Raw genomic sequence first — 20063 nt, 5'->3', positions numbered from 1 at the left:
GTTTCTGACCGTTTGAGCAGACACATGCACATTTGTGGCCTGCTGGAGGTCATTTTGCAGGGCTCTGGCAGTGCTCCTCCTGCTCCTCCTTGCACAAAGGCGGAGGTAGCGGTCCTGCTGCTGGGTTGTTGCCCTCCTACGGCCTCCTCCACGTCTCCTGATGTACTGGCCTGTCTCCTGGTAGCGCCTCCATGCTCTGGACACTACGCTGACAGACACAGCAAACCTTCTTGCCACAGCTCGCATTGATGTGCCATCCTGGACGAGCTGCACTACCTGAGCCACTTGTGTGGGTTGTAGACTCCGTCTCATGCTACCACTAGAGTGAAAGCACCGCCAGCATTCAAAAGTGACCAAAACATCAGCCAGGAAGCATAGGAACTGAGAAGTGGTCTGTGGTCACCACCTGCAGAACCACTTCTTTATTGGGGGTGTCTTGCTAATTGCCTATAATTTCCACCTGTTGTCTATTCCATTTGCACAACAGCATGTGACATTTATTGTCAATCAGTGTTGCTTCCTAAGTGGACAGTTTGATTTCACAGAAGTGTGATTGACTTGGAGTTACATTGTGTTGTTTAAGTGTTCCCTTTATTTTTTTGAGCAGTGTATATTTTTTCTCATCCCCACAATATTCGTTAGACCTTTGGTCTTCAAATAGAATATCAACTTGACAACTGAAATAACATTCTGCATTCTTCTGACATCTAGCAAATATTCACACAATATTTCTTGACACACATAAACAAACATAAAATGTGCCACCCTTGGCAAGAGTGCAAGGATGCCTGGTGTCGAGATTTTTTCTCACTAGGAAGTGAACGCACTAGGAAGTGAACGCACCAGGAAGTGAACGCACTAGTGACTAGAGCTTTGTTTATACCGGGCGCTAACATGCATCCAATTGTTTGATTAATATTCTTTCAAAATAATATAAATGTATTTATTTTAAAACACAAATTGATGTTATAAGTTAGTGGTGCCACCTGTCAATGATTTTAGAAGGCGGGATAATTATGATTCAAATGGTTGCACTGTCCAGATATGTCTACATTTGTAAGATATCCAGATACAATGCGTGTCTGTCCACAGCCGTGAGAAGATGTTTGGGGGTGGGGGTGCTGCGCTACAGACGGCTATATAGGTCCGTTAATACAGTACTAGTAAAGGCCCAGTGCACTACTTTTGTGGGGGGGGAAAAAACATTTTCAAAAACAACAACAAAAAATCAATATTCTGATTTTTCAGCGGGTGCTGTAACACCCTCAGCACCCCTACTTCCCGCGGCTATGTGCCCGTCTACCTCCGGAGGTGGTCAGGAAGATCACAGTCAGATCACAATGTGTCTTTTGATCGTCTACACCTGTCTACAAATGTGGGTACAATCAGGATGTGAACACAATCAGGACAAAGGGGGCTTGTTAGCACCAGGTATTAATAGGACTTTTGTAATATCACATTATCTCCTGACGACCTAACCATTAGCCTGTCAGTTGAACAGCAGCTCTGAATGACTCCACTCTGGTTTTCATTCAACCCAATCTCTTGATTATTGCATAGAAATAGTGAGTGAGTCTCTTACTGAATATTCTCAGGTGACTTGATGGCACTGATGGTATCTGATGGTATCAAAACTGTATTATTGAGTAAGTTGTGGATTGTAGTAAGACTTAAGGTTAACTACAGAGCACAGGCGGCGAGTGGCACGTTAATTGGGGAGGATGGGCTCATAGTAATGGATGGAAGGGAATAAATGGAATGGTATCGAACACATCAAACACATGGTTCCCTGTGTTTGATACCATTCCATTTACTCCATTCCAGCCATTATTATGAGCCGTTCTCCCGTCAGCAGCCTCCTGTGCTACAGAGGTATTGGGGGACCAATGTTCACAACGGATCACCTGGTCTAAGTAAGTCAAATTACTGGACTTTCAAACTCATTTAAGGTCCCTGCTGTGAGCTGTTAAGTGCTTAAAAGGAGGTCCATCGAAATCAATCTTGCTGGTCTAGATTTTCTGAAAAGGATGGCGCTCACTGCATGATGTTATTCTGCACTCCTTTGCAATCAAGGTGTCCATACTCTTCATCAAAAGAACACCAAAATACACAGGTAAAAAGTACAAAAACAAAACCTGCCAAATCCATAACAAACAAAAATTTTATAAATTACGTTCCATATTGTACTTTCAAAGATTCAGATTCTTCCCATACGATTAACCTTAGATCTGCACCCTCAGGACTGATCTCCACTTCATATGCTACTAGGTGTGCTTGCCAAATAGCACCCTATTCCCTATATAGTACATCATTGTTACCAGGACCCATAGGGCTCTGGTCAAAGTAGTGCACTATAGGGAATAGGGTGCCATTTGGGATGCACCCTGCACTTGATAGGCTACTAGGTGTGCTTCTTAGAGGTGCTCATGTGTATAATCACTCCTCTAAAGCTTAGCCTTCACTAACCTACTGTAAGCTACATGCTGTCAAACTATGAAACTGTCCAATTATGATGCAACTGAATTGCTTTTGGGGGACAATAAAGATGAATTGTATTGTATTGTATTGTATTGTATTGTATTCTACTCTACTCTACTCCATTCTATGTCAAATACCGTATTGCAGAATAATAGAGATTTGAATAAAACTATGGGTTACCAGAAAGAAGACATGCTCAAATGATAAAAACAAAAACAAACTGACATACTTTAAAGAGAAATGGATGAAAACAAGCTGTTGCTTGAGTCAATTAACCAGAGTGATCTATTTTATAAAAACAGGTTAAAAAAAATACATTTCAAACACACTGATACACTCCAACTGTCATTCAGGGCAAAGTAATGCCTGGTAGTATATATTTTTCAGACAGTCTTTGTCAAGTTCACACAGAATAAAGAAACTATGTAACCACAGTGTAGTGAACTAAATCCAATACTCTCCATCATTCCAGATGACAGATGACAGTGTATTTTTGTGTGTATTTTACCACATTCCTTATAAAAGAGATCACAGATATTATAGAAAGTGGCATATAATTTCTGAGCATCATACATCTTCCTAAACAATGTAGCTTTTTTTCAGGTTTACATTCGCAAAAAATTTTGAGAATACATTTTAGAATATTTTCTGAGGATGCTTAAAGTAACTGTCCAGTGAAAATCTCCCTTTTAAAATGTTCATATTCTGTTAACTCATACCCAAATAATGTTGTTGACTCATCCTATACTCGTATTTGTGGCCAAAGCATAAATACATATTTTTTTTTTAAAGTCCACCTCAGACTTGTATCTCAAATAGAACATTTAAAAAATGCTTGTTATTTCCTCATTGAGAATGAGGAGTCTACTCGCATGAATATTTTTAATGACAGGTATACACCCACACCATTCTGTTGTTGGGGTACGCCCACACCATTCCAACACAGAAAAGCTGCTTTTTAAAATGTTTAATTACTATTTTTTGGAAGGAAAACTATTTCACTCATATTGTAATTAATTACAAGTCATATTTCATAAAAATCATACTCCTTGACTTATTCCACATCTTGTTGTGTTACAGCCTTGAAAATGTATGAAATATATTTTTCTCTCTCACCTATCTACCTACACACCGACACACAATACCCCATAATGGCAAAGTGAAAACATGTTTTTAGATTTTTTGCTAATTTATTGAAAATGAAATACGGAACTGGACCATTTCCATAAGTATTCACACCCCTGAGTCAATACTTTGTAGAAGCACCTTAGGCAGCGAATACAGCTGTGTCTTTCTGGGTACGTCTCTAAGAGCTTTAAACACCTGGATTGTACAATATTTGTACATTATTCTTTTAAAAATTCGTTTAAGTTGTTGATCATTGCTCGACAGCCATTTTCAAGTCTTGCCATAGATTTTCAAGCCAATTTAGGTCAAAACTGTAACTAGGCCACTCAGGAACATCCAAATCAAAAGAAAAGAAAAGAAAATTGTATTTGTCACATGCGCCGAATACAACAGCCCTTAACCAACATTGAAGTTTTAAGAAAGAATACCAAATGCAATGCAAATAGTCTGGGTAGCCATTTCATTAGATGTTCAGGAGTCTTATGGCTTGGGGGTAGAAGCTGTTTAGAAGCCTCTTGGACCTAGACTTGGCGCTCCGGTACCGCTTGCCATGCAGTAGCAGAGAGAACAGTCTATGACAATAGTGGCTGGAGTCTTTGACGGTTTTTAGGGCCTTCCTCTGACACCGCCTGGTATAGAGGTCCTGGATGACAGGAAGCTTGGCCTCAGGGATGTACTGGGCCGTACGCACGACCCTCTGTAGTGCCTTGCGGTCGGAGGCCGAGCAGTTGCCATACCAGGCAGTGATGCAACCAGTCAGGATGCTCTCAATGGTGCAGTTGTAGAACCTTTTGAGGATCTGATTACCCATGCCAAATATTTTCAGTCTCCTTAGGGGGAATAGGTTTTGTCGTGCCCTCTTCATGACTGTCTTGGTTTGCTTGGACCAAGTTAGTTTGTTGGTGATGTGGACACCAAGGAACTTGAAGCTCTCCACCTGCTCCACTACAGCCCCATCGATGAGAATGGGGGCGTGCTCGGTCCTCTTCTTTTTCCTGTAGTCCACAATCATCTCCTTTGTCTTGATCACGTTGAGGGAGAGGTTGTTGTCCTGGAACCACACGGCCAGGCCTCTGACCTCCTCCCTATAGGCTGTCTCGTTGTTGTCAGTGATCAGGTCTACCACTGTTGTGTCATCGGCAAACTTAATGATGGTGTTGGAGTCGTGCCTGGCCATGCAGGCATGGGTGAACAGGGAGTACAGGAGGGGACTGAGCACACACCCCTGAGGGGCCCCCGTGTTGAGGATCAGCGTGGCAGATGTGTTGTTACCTACCCTTACCACCTGGGGGCGGCCCGTCAGGAAGTCCAGGATCCAGTTGCAGAGGGAGGTGTTTAGATCCAGGGTCCGTACCTTAGTGATGAGCTTTGAGGGCACTATGGTGTTGAATGCTGAGCTGTGGTCAATGAATAGCATTCTCACATAGGTGTTCCTTTTGTCCAGGTGTGAAAGGGCAGTGTGGAGCACAATAGAGATTGCATCATCTTGGATCTGTTGGGGCGGAATGCAAATTGGAGTGGGTCTAGGGTTTCTGGGATAATGGTGTTGATGTGAGCCAAGACCAGCCTTTTAAAGCACTTCATGGCTACAGATGTGAGTGCTACGGGTCGGTATTCATTTAGGCAGATTACCTTAGTGTTCTTGGGTACAGGGACTATGGTGGTCTGCTTGAAACATGTTGGTATTACAGACTCAGACAGGGAGAGGTTGAAAATGTCAGTGAAGACACTTGCAAGTTGGTCAGCGCATGCTCGGAGTACACGTCCTGGTAATCCGTCTGGCCCTGCAGCCTTGTGAATGTTGAACTGTTTAAAGGTCTTACTCACATCGGCTACGGAGCGCGTGATCACACAGTCGTCCGGAACAGCTGATGCTCTCATGCATGTTTCAGTGTTACTTGCCTCGAAGCGAGCATATAAGTAATTTAGCTCGTCTGGTAGGCTTGTGTCACTGGGCAGCTCGCGGCAGTGCTCCCCTTTTGTAGTCTGTAATAGTTTGCAAGCCCAGCCACATCCGACGAGCATCGGAGCCGGTGTAGTCAGATTCGATCTTAGTCCTGTATTGACGCTTTGCCTGTTTGATGGTTCGTCGGAGGGCATAGCAGGATTTCTTATAAGCTTCTGGGTTAGAGTTCCGCTCCTTGAAGGTGGCAGCTCTACCCTTTAGCTCAGTGCGGATGTTGCCTGTAATCCATGGCTTCTGGTTGGGGTATGTACGTACAGTCATTGTGGGGATGACGTCATCGATGCACTTACTGATGAAGCCAGTGACTGATGTGGGGTACTCTTCAATGCCATCGGAAGAATCCCGGAACATATTCCAGTCTGTGCTAGCAAAACAGTCCTGTAGCTTAGCATCTGCTTCATCTGACCACTTTTTTATTGACCAAGTCACTGGTGCTTCCTGCTTTCGTTTTTGCTTGTAAGCAGGAATCAGGAGGATAGAATTATGGTCCGATTTGCCAAATGGAGGGCGAGGGAGAGCTTTGTACACATCTCTGTGTGTGGAGTAAAGGTGGACTAGAGTTTTTTTCCCCTCTGGTTGGACATTTAACATGCTGGTAGAAATGAGGTAAAACAGATTTAAGTTTCCCTGCATTAAAGTCCCCGGCCACTAGGAGCGCCGCCTCTGGATGAGCGTTTTCCTATTTGCTTATGGTCATATACAGTTCATTGAGTGCGGTCTTGAGTGCCAGCATCGGTTTGTGGTGGTAAATAGACAACTATGAAGAATATAGATGAAAACTCTCTTGGTAGATAGTATGGTCTACAGCTTATCATGAGATACTCTACCTCAGGCGAGCAAAACCTTGAGACTTCCTTAGATATGGTGCACCAGCTTTTGTTTACAAATATACAGAGACCGCCACCCCTTGTCTTACCAGAGGCTGCTGTTCTATCCTGCCGATACATTGTATAACCCGCGAGCTGTATGTTATTCATGTCTTCGTTCTGCCACGACTCGGTGAAACATAAGATATTACAGTTTTTAATGTCCCGTTGGTAGGATATTCGTGCCTGTAGTTCGTCCACTTTATTATCAAGCGATTGTAAATTGGCCAATAGTATCGATGGCAAAGGCAGATTAGCCACTCGTCGCCGGCTCCTTACCAAGCACCCCGATCTCCTTCCGCGATATCTCCTTTTCTTTCTACTGCGAATGACGGGGATGAGGTGCCTGTCGGGTGTCTGCAGCAAATCCCTCTCGTCCGACTCATTTAAAAAAATATATTTGTCCAGTTCAAGGTGAGTAATCGCTGTTCTGATGTCCAGAAGCTCTTTTCGTTCATAAGAGACGGTAGCAGCAACATTATGTACAAAATAAGTTACAAACAATACGAAAAAACACACAAAATAGCATGGTTGGTTAAGATTCCATAAAACGTCAATGTCGTCTTGGTATGCAACTCCAGTGTATATTTGGCCTTGTGTTTTAGGTTATTGTCCTGCTGAAAGGTGAATTTGTCTCCCAGTGTCTGTTGGAAAGCAGACTGAACTAGGTTTTCCTCTAGGATTTTCCCTGTGCTTAGCTCTATTCCATTTATTTTTATCCTAAAAAAATCCCTTGTCCTTGCCGATGACAAGCATACACATAACATGATGCAGCCACCACCATGCTTTAAAATATGAAGAGTGGTACTCAGTGATGTGTTGTGTTGGATTTGCCCCAAACATAATGATTTGTATTCAGGACATAAAGTGTATTTCTTTGTCAAATTTTTTGCAGTTTTACTTTAGTGCCTTATTGCAAACAGGATGCATGTTTTGGAATATTTGTTATTCTGTACAGGCTTCCTTCTTTTCTGTCATTTAGGTTAGTATTGTGGAGTAACTACAATGTTATTTATCCATCCTCACTTTTCTCCTATCACAGCCATAAAAGGAAAATTCCACCCAAAAAATATATTTTGGTATTTGTTTCATTAATCCATTTTTTATAAAGGTCCCAAAATGTTTTGCATGTCAGCAATCAAGTTTTCAAGATATACAACTTTCAAAATACAGAAATACAGCGCGTATGATGCATTGAGCATCATATGATGCAAAACGCAACATCATATGATGCAAAATGCATCATACAGGCTGAGGGCACTTCAAGGGGAAAAAGTCAAGGGGTGTGCATACTTTATGAATGCACTGTATTTTAAGGTTTAGCAGCCTAGCAGGACATTGTCCTACAAAAAAAGGTGCTATCTACCTGGAACCAAAAAGGGTTCTCCACTCTTTTTTCTAAGAGTGTAGCATGCAGAGATCAGTAAGGTTGATTAGACCAACAGTGTGTACTGTATGAGAGGGTAGCTCCCAAACAGCATCAATCAGTCTTCAGTGTTTTCGACAGCAGAAGCAGCAGTAGCAGCAGCAGCATTAGGGTCACTCATGGCTCACCATGTGCTCTGTGAGCTGAGACGCACACTGGAAAGCTTTGTCACACTCCACACACACAAAGATCCTCCCGGCACACGTCTGCTCTTGGTGGCGTTTCAGAGCAGCCGTGCGGCTGAAGGACATGCTGCAGCCTGTGCAGTCGTAGGGCCTCTCTCCGGTATGGACACGCTGGTGACGGACCAGGCGGGACACCATGGCGAACGCCACCCCGCACTGAGGGCACTTGTGGGGGCGGATGCCGCTGTGTACGGCCTGGTGCTCCAGCAGGTTGGAGGACTTGGTGAAGGACTTGGTGCAGACCAGGCAGGTGTAGGGTCTCACCCCGGTGTGCACCTTCTGGTGCTCTGCCATGCGGCTGGCCACGGCAAAGGCTTTCCCGCAGATGGGACAGCAGAAGGGCCGCTCGCCCAGGTGAGTGCGCTCGTGGCGGAGAAGGGACAGTGGCTTGTTGAAGGTCTTGCCGCACTGCGTGCACGGGAAGGGTTTTTCGTTGGTGTGCATGTTGCGCTCGTGCTTCCGCAGGTCCGAGGAGCGCACAAAGTCCTTGCTGCAGGTCTCGCACACGTATGGCTTCTCTCCGGTGTGCGTGCGAATGTGCTTGCGGTAATCGGAGGACCAGATATACGTCTTTTCACAGAACGGGCAGTGGTACGGTCTCTCGCCAGTGTGCAGGCGCTTGTGCTGCTGCAGTGTGCCTTGGTGAGAATAGGCTTTGCCACACAGGTCACATATATGAGGCTTCAGGCCACTATGAGTATCCAGATGACTCTGCAGATTGCTGGACTTCTTAAAGGCCCAGTTGCAGTGAGTGCACTTGTAGGGCCGGTTCTCTGTGTCTCCCTCCACTCCACGTTTCTTCATGGCAGCAAACACTATAGGCACCTTATCCTCACAGGCATCAATCATAGCCACAGCCTTGTTTAGTGGAGGGGGAATAACTAGTGGTACTCCACTTTTCCAATTCCCCTTGTTCCCATGTACATCACACACATCACGCACATCACAACGCACATCAGACAGAGCATCCTTGGGTTTGGGCCTGATCTCTCTCACCAGACGCAGCTTCAGATCGGAAGGATCACCGCTACACACTTTCCTCTGCAGACGTCTTTTAGTACCCTTCTTGATGTTGCCTTCCTCCTGTTGTGACGAGTCTGAGTAGAACCCCTCCAGACCTGTAGAGCCTCTCCTATTGGCAATATTATGTTCAATGGCCGCGGGGGAACCTGGAGGACTACAGAGGTCCTGATTGGGAGACAGTCTCTTGTCTTCTCCAGAGTTGAGCCCAGCAAACTTCTCAGCCAGAGTCCATGTAGGTGTTTGTGGGTTTAAATAAATCATCCCAGTGTAACTACTACCCGAGAGGGAGTCAGTATCGTCATTATCAGATGGGTTAGAGTCACTTTCCACTTTGTGAGCAGTGTTCACTTTTACACTCTCTGAGGGCACGTGGGAAACATAGTGCATTTTGTTTATTAAGTTTTTCCTGATACTTCTCTTTGAAATGTACACTTTATCAACAAACCTTTCTGAGGTCCATGAAGGCATTTTTTCAGCCATACTGGATATTATAGAGGTGGTGAACGTGGTTTGAGGCTGAAAAGGGACTTTCCCTGAACTCACCTCCTTGGCAGTGCCTGGAAGAAAGACACAAAAACAAATACAGCGTTAACTATTCACCACAGTGAAGATACAAATTATGACGCTATATGACCAAAGGTTTCACAATAAGTAGTAATGTTATTGAGTGCATCACACATGCAAAATGTGAGTTTAGTAAGTGTTATAAAGCATCTATGAATGTTTGTAAAGCATCTATGAAGGGTTTATTAAAGTTTTAGTGCTCTTGGAAAACTGCCCCTATACAAAACTGCCACTATCTCTTCTGAGAAGAGACAAACTGTCTGTGTGCAGCTCATAACAGGCTCATATGAAGCATCTGAATCCCAATAACTGGTGCTGTTTGTCGTGAAATAACCAAGTGTCAGCCGAAGAAGATGTGGATGTGGTGGTTCAAAATAGAAGTGAAATGAAATATGTAATAAAATATAGATGACTTCATGAAATCAATTAAATATATATGACATCAAAATATATAAGGGGTACAATTTACCTGAACTGAAACCAATTACTTTATTACCCAGTGCTTATTGACAGATTTTTTTTAAAGTTCTGCCCCCTGGCTTGTGCATGATGATTTGAAAAACCTTTATATTATAACACTGTTTGTGTTGGCAATGCACTTATGAATTTATAACAATAAATAACATTTTAAATAAAAAAATTTTTTTAATATAATAAATATTTTATAAATCATTTATCTTAAAATAATAATGTATCTTAAGCCAACAGCATTTTGCTCCATATTTTCTAAATACCTAACAGTCTGTAACAGTATAGCTACTTTAAGTATAGATGCACAGTAGCCTATGGCTCAAGCTGGCTCTGTGGTTCAGGTCAGTTGACTATTCTATGTCCGGAATCAATTAACTGTCTATTCATGGTTTGCACATTTCGTCACAATATAGTTTTGAACGTTCGTTTTGGGACTGATGCCCAGCTGAGCATTCTACTCAATGCAGTCTCAATTGGTGCTGATGAAGATTTCATCTAAAGTGCATTACTGTGGCTTGGAAACATGATGACATTTCAAAAGGAGGCAAATAATTAGTAGGACAAGCTTTTGTCATCATTGTGATGTCTCCAGATTGACTTAAGATGCAGTATAACTTTAGCTAGCTAGCTAAGTTTAAGGGTAGAGCACCGACATTTTAGCTAGCTAACGTTAGCATTGCTAGCTATTTCTGACTAACTTTGCTAGCTCATGGCAACATTGCCATCTCTCTAAAGTAAACTTGACGACATCATAATGAAGGCAAAGTTGTTTTTGACAAATTATTTGTCTACTTTATTTGTCTACTATGTATTTTTCTTGAGTCAATAAGTATTCAACCCCTTTGTTATGGAAGGCCTAAATAGATTCAGGAGTAAAACATTGCTTTAAAAAATCTGTAATAAATATGCAACAAATTCCATATGTTAGGTTAGTAAATCTGCTCCGCCATTTCCTGGTTGCTAAAATTCTAATAGTCCGCCTAATTTCAGTTTATGTGCCAAAACAAGCAATGTACAGAATCATTGTACCATCTAAAATAATAATTGTACCATCTAAACCGCTGCGAAATATATTTTCAATAACCCCAAATATAGTATTTTCAGCTTTTTTAAGCTGGTGTACAAGACCGAAAGTAAAAGACACAAAAACTAAACTTAAGAACGGGAAGCATAGAAATAGCGCACATAGAACATATCTACCACTTCTTAGACTTGCTTTCAATGATAATGACAGATCTATAACTCACATTTCTATGTGAATTTGGTGGGTCGCCCAAAAAGTTACATATTGCAACTTTGAGAAAGTAGGGGAGAGTGGGAGAAGAAAGTAGGGGAGAGTGGGAGAGCCAAAGGGTTAGTTGAGCCACCCATTGTTTCTAGGAAACCATACACCACATTTATCATTTGACCAAATATTCTGAAAAAGGTCATCATTCCATTGAGTCTGTGAAGGAAGAAACAACATGGAAAAAGTGGTAAGCAAGTTACTGTGTTATAGGTTTCACGATCCTTGTATCTAAACCAAAGTAGACAGTTGGGGTCTCTATAAGCTACAATATGAGGTCCTAAACTAGCATGAAAGTGCATCCTTGTAGCTGGGTGGGCTAATATAGTCAAAATGTTTGCCTTGGGGTAAATTGAGCACTTGGCCATGGGGTAAATTGAGCCAATGACCACCATTCCCCATACAAATGATGATTACATTTTTTCCGTTTTATGCATAGTATTTTAGCAATATGTAATTTATATGAACTCAAGATAGTGCATTTTTATTGTTACAGAGCAGACATCATGCCCCATGTATACAAAACAAGCAGGGGTCTAGCCCTTCTTGAGGTTCTTGAGAGAGCAGCCAAGGAAGCCAAATCAAATCTAATTGTATTTGTCACGTGCTTCGTAAACAACTGGTGTAGACTAACAGTGAAATGCTTACTTACGGGCCCTTGCCAACAATGCAGAGAGAAACATATAGAAATAATAGAAAAATAATAATATGAGGAATAAATCCACAATGAGTAACGATAACTTGGCTATATACACGGGGTACCAGTACCGAGTCCATGTGCAGGGGTACAAGGTAATTGAGGTAGATATGTACATATACGTAGGGATAAAGTGATTAGGCAACAAGATAGATAATAAACAGTAACAGCAGCATATGTGATGAGTCAAAAGAGTTCGGGTAGCTATTGGTTAACTATTTAACTATTTAGCAGTCTTATGACTTGGGTGTATAAGCTGTTCAGGGTCCTGTTGGTTCCAGACTTGGTGCATCGGTAGCAGAGAGAACAGTATATGAATTGGGTGGCTGGAATCTTTGACCATTTTTAGGGCCTTCCTCTGACACCGCCTGGTATAGAGGTCCTGGATGGCAGGGAGCTCGGCCCCAGTGATGTATTGGGCTGTACGCACTACCCTATGTAGTGCCTTGCGGTCAGATGCCAAGCAGTTGCTATACCAAGCGGTGACGCAGCCAGTCAAGATGCTCTCAATGGTGCAGCTGTAGAACTTTTTGAGGATCTGAGGGCCCATGCCGAATCTTTTCAGCCTCCTGAGGGGGAAGAGGTGTTGTCGTGCCCTCTTCACGACTGTGTTGGTGTGTGTGGACCATGATAATTCCTTAGTGATGTGGCCTTAGTGATGTGGCCTCCTTCCTGTAGACTGTCATTGCCGCCAGTGATCAGGCCTACCACCGTTGTGTCGTCTGCAAACTTAATGATGGTGTTGGAGTCGTGCGTGGCCACGTAGTCGTGGGTGAAAAGGGAGTTAGGAGGGGACTAAGCACACACCCCTGAGGGGCCCCCGTGTTGAGGGTCAGCGTGGCGGATATGTTGTTGCCTACCCTTACCACCTGGGGGCGGCCTGTCAGGAAGTCCAGGATCCAGTTGCAGAGGGAGGCTTTAATCCCAGGGTCCTTAGTTTAGTGATGTGTTTGGAGGGCACTATGGTGTTGAACGCTGATCTGTAGTCAATTAACAACATTCTCATGTAGGTGTGCCTTTTGTCCAGGTGGGAAAGGGCAGTGTGGAGTGCAATAGAGATTGCGTTATCTGTGGATCTGTTGGGGTGGTTTGCGAATTGGAGTGGGTCCAGGGTGTCTGGGATGATGGTGTTGATGTGAGCCATGACCAGCCTTTCAAAGCATTTCATGGCTACAGATGTGAGTTCTACGGGGCGATTAATTTAGTAATTTAGACAGGTTACCTTGACGTTCTTGGGCACAGTTACTCTGGTGGTCTGCTTGAAACATGTAGGTATTACAGACTGGGTCAGGGTGAGGTTGAAAATGTCAGTGAAGACACTTGCCAGCTGGTCTGCGCATGCTCTGAGTATGCGTCCTGGTAATCCGTCTGGCCCTGCGGCCTTGTGGATGTTAACCTGTTTAAAGGTCTTACTCACATCGGCTACGGAGAGCGTGATTACACAGTCATCCGGAACAGCTGGTGCTCTCATGCTTGGTTCAGTGTTGCTAGCCTCGAAGCCAGCATAGAAGGTATTAAGCTCGTCTGGTAGGCTAGCTTCACTGGACAGTGAGAGAAATGAGAGAAGGGAAGAAATCTATTCGAGCAACAGCAAGGGATATAAAAATAGACTGAATATCACTGAAGAGGTACATTGATAAAAATTAAAATGAACATGTACCTGTGTTAAAGAGAGGCTATGATAGACTAGCAGAGGCACACACGGTCTTATCTGATGACATGGAGTCTGAACTTGATAAGCATATCAAGAATCTCACGGAGCAACTCATGGGCTTAGTAGCCTCAAATGCAGAGAACTTGCCTACGAATTGGCACATCGAAACAACATCCCTGTCCCAGACAACTGGTCAAGAAATGGAAGGGTAAGTGATATTGAACAGAGAGATCTACAGTGCTTTCAGAAAGTATTCAGACCCCTTGACTTTTTCCACATTTTGTTACATTACAGCCTTATTCTAAAATGGATTAAATAAAAACATTTCCTCAGCAATCTACACACAACACCCCATAATGACGAAGCGAAAACAGGTTTTTAGAAATGTTTGCAAATTTATAAAATTAAAGAAAAACATAAATACCTTATTTACATAAGTATTCAGACCCTTTGCTATGAGACTCGAAATTAAGCTCAGGTGCATCCTGTTTCCATTGATCATCCTTGAGTGTCACGCCCTGGCTCTGGGGACGCTTGTACGTTGAGCCAGGGTGTGAGTGTTCTTTGTGGTGTTCTAGTTTTGTGTTTTTAGGGTGTTCTAGTTATTGTGTTTCTATGTTGGCCAGAGTGGTTCTCAATCAGAGGCAACGAGTGTCAGCTGTTGCTGGTTGTCTCTGATTGGGAACCATATTTAAACAGTCAGTTTTTCCACAGTATTTGTGGGATCTTGTTCCTGTGTAGGTTTGTGTTTTGCACCGTTGGACGTCACGTTTCGATTTTGTTATTTTGTTCGTGTAATCATAAATAAAAGCATGTTCGCAAATAACGCTGCGCATTGGTCCTCTGTTCCCGACGATCGTGACAGAAGATCCCACCAAAACTGGACCAAGCAGCGTGTCCAGGAGCCATCGCCAGGGGAATCTCTAGCGGATCTCCGTTGCAACCTCGACTGGGTCAAGCCAAGTGAAGAGCAGAGAGGTTGGACTTTGGAGCAGTGGAGTAAGAGTCTCGACTGGGCCAAGCCAAGTGAAGAGCAGAGAGGTTGGACTTTGAAGCAGTGGAGTGAGTGTCTGGCTAGAGACATGGAGGCCTGGTCCAAGAGGAGAGCCGCCCAGAAAATGTTTAGGGGGGGGCTCACGCCGTGGACGACGGGGCAGCAGGAGGCCGCAATAGAGCGGTCCAGCAGGTTGGCAGAGGAGGCCGCCAGGTTACGGGGGCCGCTGGTCACAAAGGGGAAGGAAAGTGTAGAGGCACGGCGAGAGGTACTGGGGTGTGTTACCAGTCCGGTCCGGCCCGTTCCTGATCTCCGCGTAGGGCCAGTGGTGTGTGTCCCCAGTACGGTCCGGCCTGTTCCTGTCCCTCGCACCGAGCCTGTGGTGCGCGTCGCCAACCCAGTCCGGCCTGTTCCTGCTCCCCGCACCAAGCCTATGGTGCGCGTCGCCAGCCCGGCCCGGCCTGTTCCTGCTCCCCGCACCAAGCCAATGGTGCGCGTCGCCAGCCCGGCCCGGCCTGTTCCTGCTCCCCGCACCAAGCCAATGGTGCGCGTCGCCAGCCCGGCCCGGCCTGTTCCTGCTCCCCGCACCAAGCCTATGGTGCGCGTCGCCAGCCCGGCCCGGCCTGTGCCTGCTCCCCGCACCAAGGCAATGGTGCGCGTCGCCAGCCTGGCCCGGCCTGTTCCTGCTCCCCGCACCAAGTGGAGACCTACACAGGAACAAGATCCCACAAATACTGTGGAAAAACAGACTGTTTAAATATGGTTCCCAATCAGAGACAACCAGCAACAGCTGACACTCGTTGCCTCTGATTGAGAACCACTCTGGCCAACATAGAAACACAATAACTAGAACACCCACGTCGCCAGCCCGGCCCGGCCTGTTCCTGCTCCCCGCACCAAGCCAATGGTGCGCGTCGCCAGCCCGGCCCGGCCTGTTCCTGCTCCCCGCACCAAGCCAATGGTGCGCGTCGCCAGCCCGGCCCGGCCTGTTCCTGCTCCCCGCACCAAGCCTATGGTGCGCGTCGCCAGCCCGGCCCGGCCTGTTCCTGCTCCCCGCACCAAGCCAATGGTGCGCATCGCCAGCCCGGCCCGGCCTGTTCCTGCTCCCCGCACCAAGCCAATGGTGCGCGTCGCCAGCCCGGCCCGGTCCATTCCTGCTCTCCGCACCAAGTCAGTGGTGCGCCTCGTCAGCCCGGTCCGGCCCGTTCCTGCTCCCCGCACCAAGCCAATGGTGCGCGTCGCCAGCCCGGCCCGGCCTGTTCCTGCTCCCCGCACCAAGCCTATGGTGCGCGTCGCCAGCCCGGCCCGGCCTGTTCCTGCTCCCCGCACCAAGCCAATGGTGCGCGTCGCCAGCCCGGCCCGGTCCGTTCCTGCTCCCCGCACCAAGCCAATGGTGCGCGTCGCCAGCCCGGCCCGGTCCATTCCTGCTCTCCGCACCAAGTCAGTGGTGCGCTTCGTCAGCGCGGTCCGGCCCGTTCCTGCTCCCCGCACCAGGCCAATGGTGCGCGTCGCCAGCCCGGCCCGGCCTGTTCTTGCTCCCCGCACCAAGCCAATGGTGCGCGTCGCCAGCCCGGCACAGCTTGTGCCTGTTCCACGCCAGAGCTAGAGCAATCCGCTCCACCAGTGTTCAGTCCAGCTCCGGCCAGCAGGGCCAGACCGGACCAGGGGTACGGTGGGGGGTTAGAGAGGGAGTGGGGATCATGCCCGGAGCCGGATCCGCCGCCAAGGCGGAGTGCCCACCCGGTCCCTCCCCTGTGGTGTTCTGGTGGCGCGGTCAGAGTCCGCGCCTTTAGGGGGGGGGGTACTGTCACGCCCTGGCTCTGGGGACGCTTGTATGTTGAGCCAGGGTGTGAGTGTTCTTTGTGGTGTTCTAGTTTTGTGTTTCTAGGGTGTTCTAGTTATTGTGTTTCTATGTTGGCCAGAGTGGTTCTCAATCAGAGGCAACGAGTGTCAGCTGTTGCTGGTTGTCTCTGATTGGGAACCATATTTAAACAGTCTGTTTTTCCACAGTATTTGTGGGATCTTGTTCCTGTGTAGGTTTGTGTTTTGCACCGTTGGACGTCACGTTTCGATTTTGTTATTTTGTTCGTGTAATCATAAATAAAAGCATGTTCGCAAATAACGCTGCGCATTGGTCCTCTGTTCCCGACGATCGTGACATTGAGATGTTTCTACAACTTGATTGGAGTCCACCTGTGGTAAATTCAATTGATTGGACATGATTTGGAAAGGCACACACCTGTCTATATAAGGTCCCACAGTTGACAGTGCATGTCAGAGCAAAGCCAATCCATGAGGTCAAAGGATTGTCCGTAGAGCTCCGAGACAGGATTGTGTCGCGGCACAGATTTGGGGAAGGGTACCAAAACATTTCTGCAGCAGTGAAGGTCCCCAAGAATACAGTGGCCTCCATCATTCTTAAATGGAAGAAGTTTGGAACCACCAAGACTCTTCCTAGAGCTGGCCGCGCGGCAAAACTGAGCAATTGGGGGAGAAGGGCCTTGGTCAGGGAGGTGACCAAGAACCCAATGGTCACTTTGACAGATTTCTAGAGTTCCTCTGTGGAAATGGGAGAATCTTCCAGAAGGCCAACCATCTCTGCAGCACATGACAGCCAGCTTGGAGTTTGCCAAAAGTCACCTAAAGACTCTCAGACCATGAGAAACAAGATTCTCTGGTCTGATGAAACCAAGATTTAATTATTTGGCCTGAATGTCACATCTGGAGGAAATCTGGCACCATCCCTACAGTGAAGCATAGTGGTGGCAGCATCATGCTGTGGGGATGTTTTTCAGCGGCAGGGACTGGGAGACTAGTCAGGATCGAGGCAAAGATGAACGGAGCAAAGTACAGAGAGATCCTTGATGAAAACCTGCTCCAGAGCGCTCAGGACCTCAGACTGGGGCGAAGGTTCACCTTCCAACAGGACAACGACCCTAAGCACATAGCCAAGACAACGCAGGAGTGGCTTCGGGACAAGTCTCTGAATATCCTTGAATGGCCCAGCCAGAGCCTGACTGGAACCCAATCGAACATCTCTGGAGAGACTGAAAATAGCTGTGAAGCAACGCTCCCCATCCAACCTGACAGAGCTTGAGAGGATCTGCAGAGAAGAATGGGAGAAACTCCCCAAAAACAGATGTGCCAAGCTTGTAGTGTCATACCCAAGAAGATTTGAGGCTGTAATCGCTGCCAACAAAGTACTGAATAAAGGGTCTGAATACTTACGTAAATGTGATATTTCCGTTTTAAATTTTTTATAAATTAGCAAACATTTATAAAACCTGTTTTTGCTTTGTCATTATGGGGTATTGTGTATACATTGATGAGGGGAAAAAAACACTTTAATCAATTTTAGAATAAGGCTGTAACCTAACAATATGTGGAAAAAGTCAAGGGGTCTTAATACTTTCCGAAGGCGTTGTATATCTGAATGTAGGCATAGATTTAAGATATGCAATATACCACAACGCCATTCCATGAATTAACTTTGACCTAATAGCACCATCACAGGACACCCACTTACCCCATGGTGGCTCAACTTACCCTGTCCCTATGCTCAATTAACCACATACCTGGAGTAAGTTGTGCCAAGAGACCTATTTTTTGGGGACTAGCTTTGTTTTCAAAACTCGTATGTTTACATTAATTCAGATTATTTCCAGGGATACACAACATCCTGAAATATATGTAGATATCTTTGTTAGAAAGAATACTATATTTCCCTTGATTTAGTGATGCTTAATGTAAAAAATGGCTCAAAATACCCCACTCTCCGCTACGCATATTGTCCCCATTTGATTTAGGCCTGTGGGCCATTAATAAATCAAGTTAAGGAGGAAACCAACCTTTGCAGCCTGAATGGAGTATGTTTTATGTACGAAATGGTCGCAGGGGGTACACGAGCAGGACGTCAATGGCAATGACGTAAGGAATAATAGCGTCATCTGGCGGCAGCAGGGATAGATTTTTTGACTAGGAGGTTAACTGTAACCTCATAAAGTTCCAAAAGCTTCTGTGGCACTGGCCCAAAGTCATGCAATGCATACGACGCATTTCTAACACAATGTAGACATAATGTGCATAATGTAGAATTTATAATATACTTTAAGTCAAATGCAGTACAAAAATAAATCACATTTGGACAATAAAGATACTAAATTACAGTAAACCAACAGGTTGCCCAACTTTTATTTTGTGGAGACCCTCTGCGACGAACTCTATAATGCAACCTCTATGATGTTTATCTACAAGTTTCAACCGATTTTACTCTATTGTAGGCCAATATTAATTCCGTATGTAATATTTCTCAATAAAAGGCTACTGTTTGCTTACACGCTACTTAGATATAAACGACAATAATGACAGCAGTCAAATGCGCTGATGGGGTACACACGTTATGGGCAAGTTATGTTTACCCGCTGATGGGGGGTATCCTAGTAATGGGGGGTGGAGGGGATCCTAATAAATACTAAATGCCCTGATTATCCTTAAAATCCCTATAAGACTATAATAAATTAGATGCTCAGCGCCTACAGGCTATTTCATAAACTGTCAGCATACATGCGCATCTCTTTCTCACTACAACGTTTAGTCATCAGAGCTTGATCAGTCCATTCATTCAATCATAGGCTGCATTCTGCCGCTTACCTCGACAACGTCCTCCTATCTCCCCGTAGGCAAACCATGAGCATCCTAAACTCGGCGTGTGAACCATAGTCATTTAGAGATGCCCACTCGGAGTGGGCGGAGTCAAAGTGAAAGAACGTGGGGACAGCAGTGTCACTTACGCCTGTAGTAAGCAGTTTTATGCCAACCTCAAAACAACTTGGAACTCGGAAGTCGACTTCAGTGCGTTCAAGACAACTGGGAACTCGGGAAAAAACATTTTGAAAGGTTATCCAACTCGGAATTCCAATTCGGAAACTCGTCTTTCTAGAGCCTCCGACTTTCCGACCTGAAGATCACTGACGTGTTGAGTTGACCTCATTTTCCCCGAGTTCCCAGTTGTCTTGAAAGCACCATGAGACTCGTGCAAGCCGACACCAATATTATGTGACCCACTGACCCATATTTGATGAAGACATATTGACACTGCGGTTTCCCCCATTATTTGTCCGTATTTTTACCCGTCAAAACATATTATTTTTCTCACAGTAATTGACTTTATTATAGGTTGTATTACCTTATGCATACTGTATATAGACCCTAAATATATCATATTCACAGCAAATTCGTAATTGTATTTATTTATACATAGCCTAGAAGTGAGACAAAATAATTAATGTTGCTTGTTACACAGTTAGGCCTACATAGCCTAATCATC

General features: G+C 45.3%; 1 protein-coding gene across 1 annotated transcript; it reads right to left on the bottom strand.

The window, feature by feature from the left end:
* Window positions 1–7681: 7681 nt before the first annotated feature.
* LOC121532816 (zinc finger protein 648-like) lies at window positions 7682–19494 on the bottom strand. Its single transcript, XM_041838605.1, has 2 exons — window positions 19388–19494; window positions 7682–9629 (listed from the first exon to the last, which is right to left on the bottom strand). The coding sequence occupies exons 1-2, from the start codon at window positions 19458–19460 to the stop codon at window positions 7978–7980; spliced, it is 1725 nt and encodes a 574-aa protein (XP_041694539.1). The 5' UTR covers window positions 19461–19494; the 3' UTR covers window positions 7682–7977.
* Between the last annotated feature and the right edge of the window lie 569 nt (window positions 19495–20063).

This window comes from Coregonus clupeaformis, chromosome 20, assembly GCF_020615455.1.
Source record: "Coregonus clupeaformis isolate EN_2021a chromosome 20, ASM2061545v1, whole genome shotgun sequence".
Taxonomy (NCBI): domain Eukaryota; kingdom Metazoa; phylum Chordata; class Actinopteri; order Salmoniformes; family Salmonidae; genus Coregonus; species Coregonus clupeaformis.
The sequence above is the reverse complement of the archived record's forward strand: the minus strand, read 5'-3'. Positions and strand labels throughout refer to the sequence as shown.

Coding starts and splice junctions, on each gene's coding strand:
- LOC121532816 (XM_041838605.1), bottom strand. CDS start 19,460: ATGACTATGGTTCACACGCCGAGTTTAGGATGCTCATGGTTTGCCTAC. Junction 9,630..19,387: donor GATAGGAGGACGTTGTCGAG/GTAAGCGGCAGA, acceptor TCTTTCTTCCAG/GCACTGCCAAGGAGGTGAGT.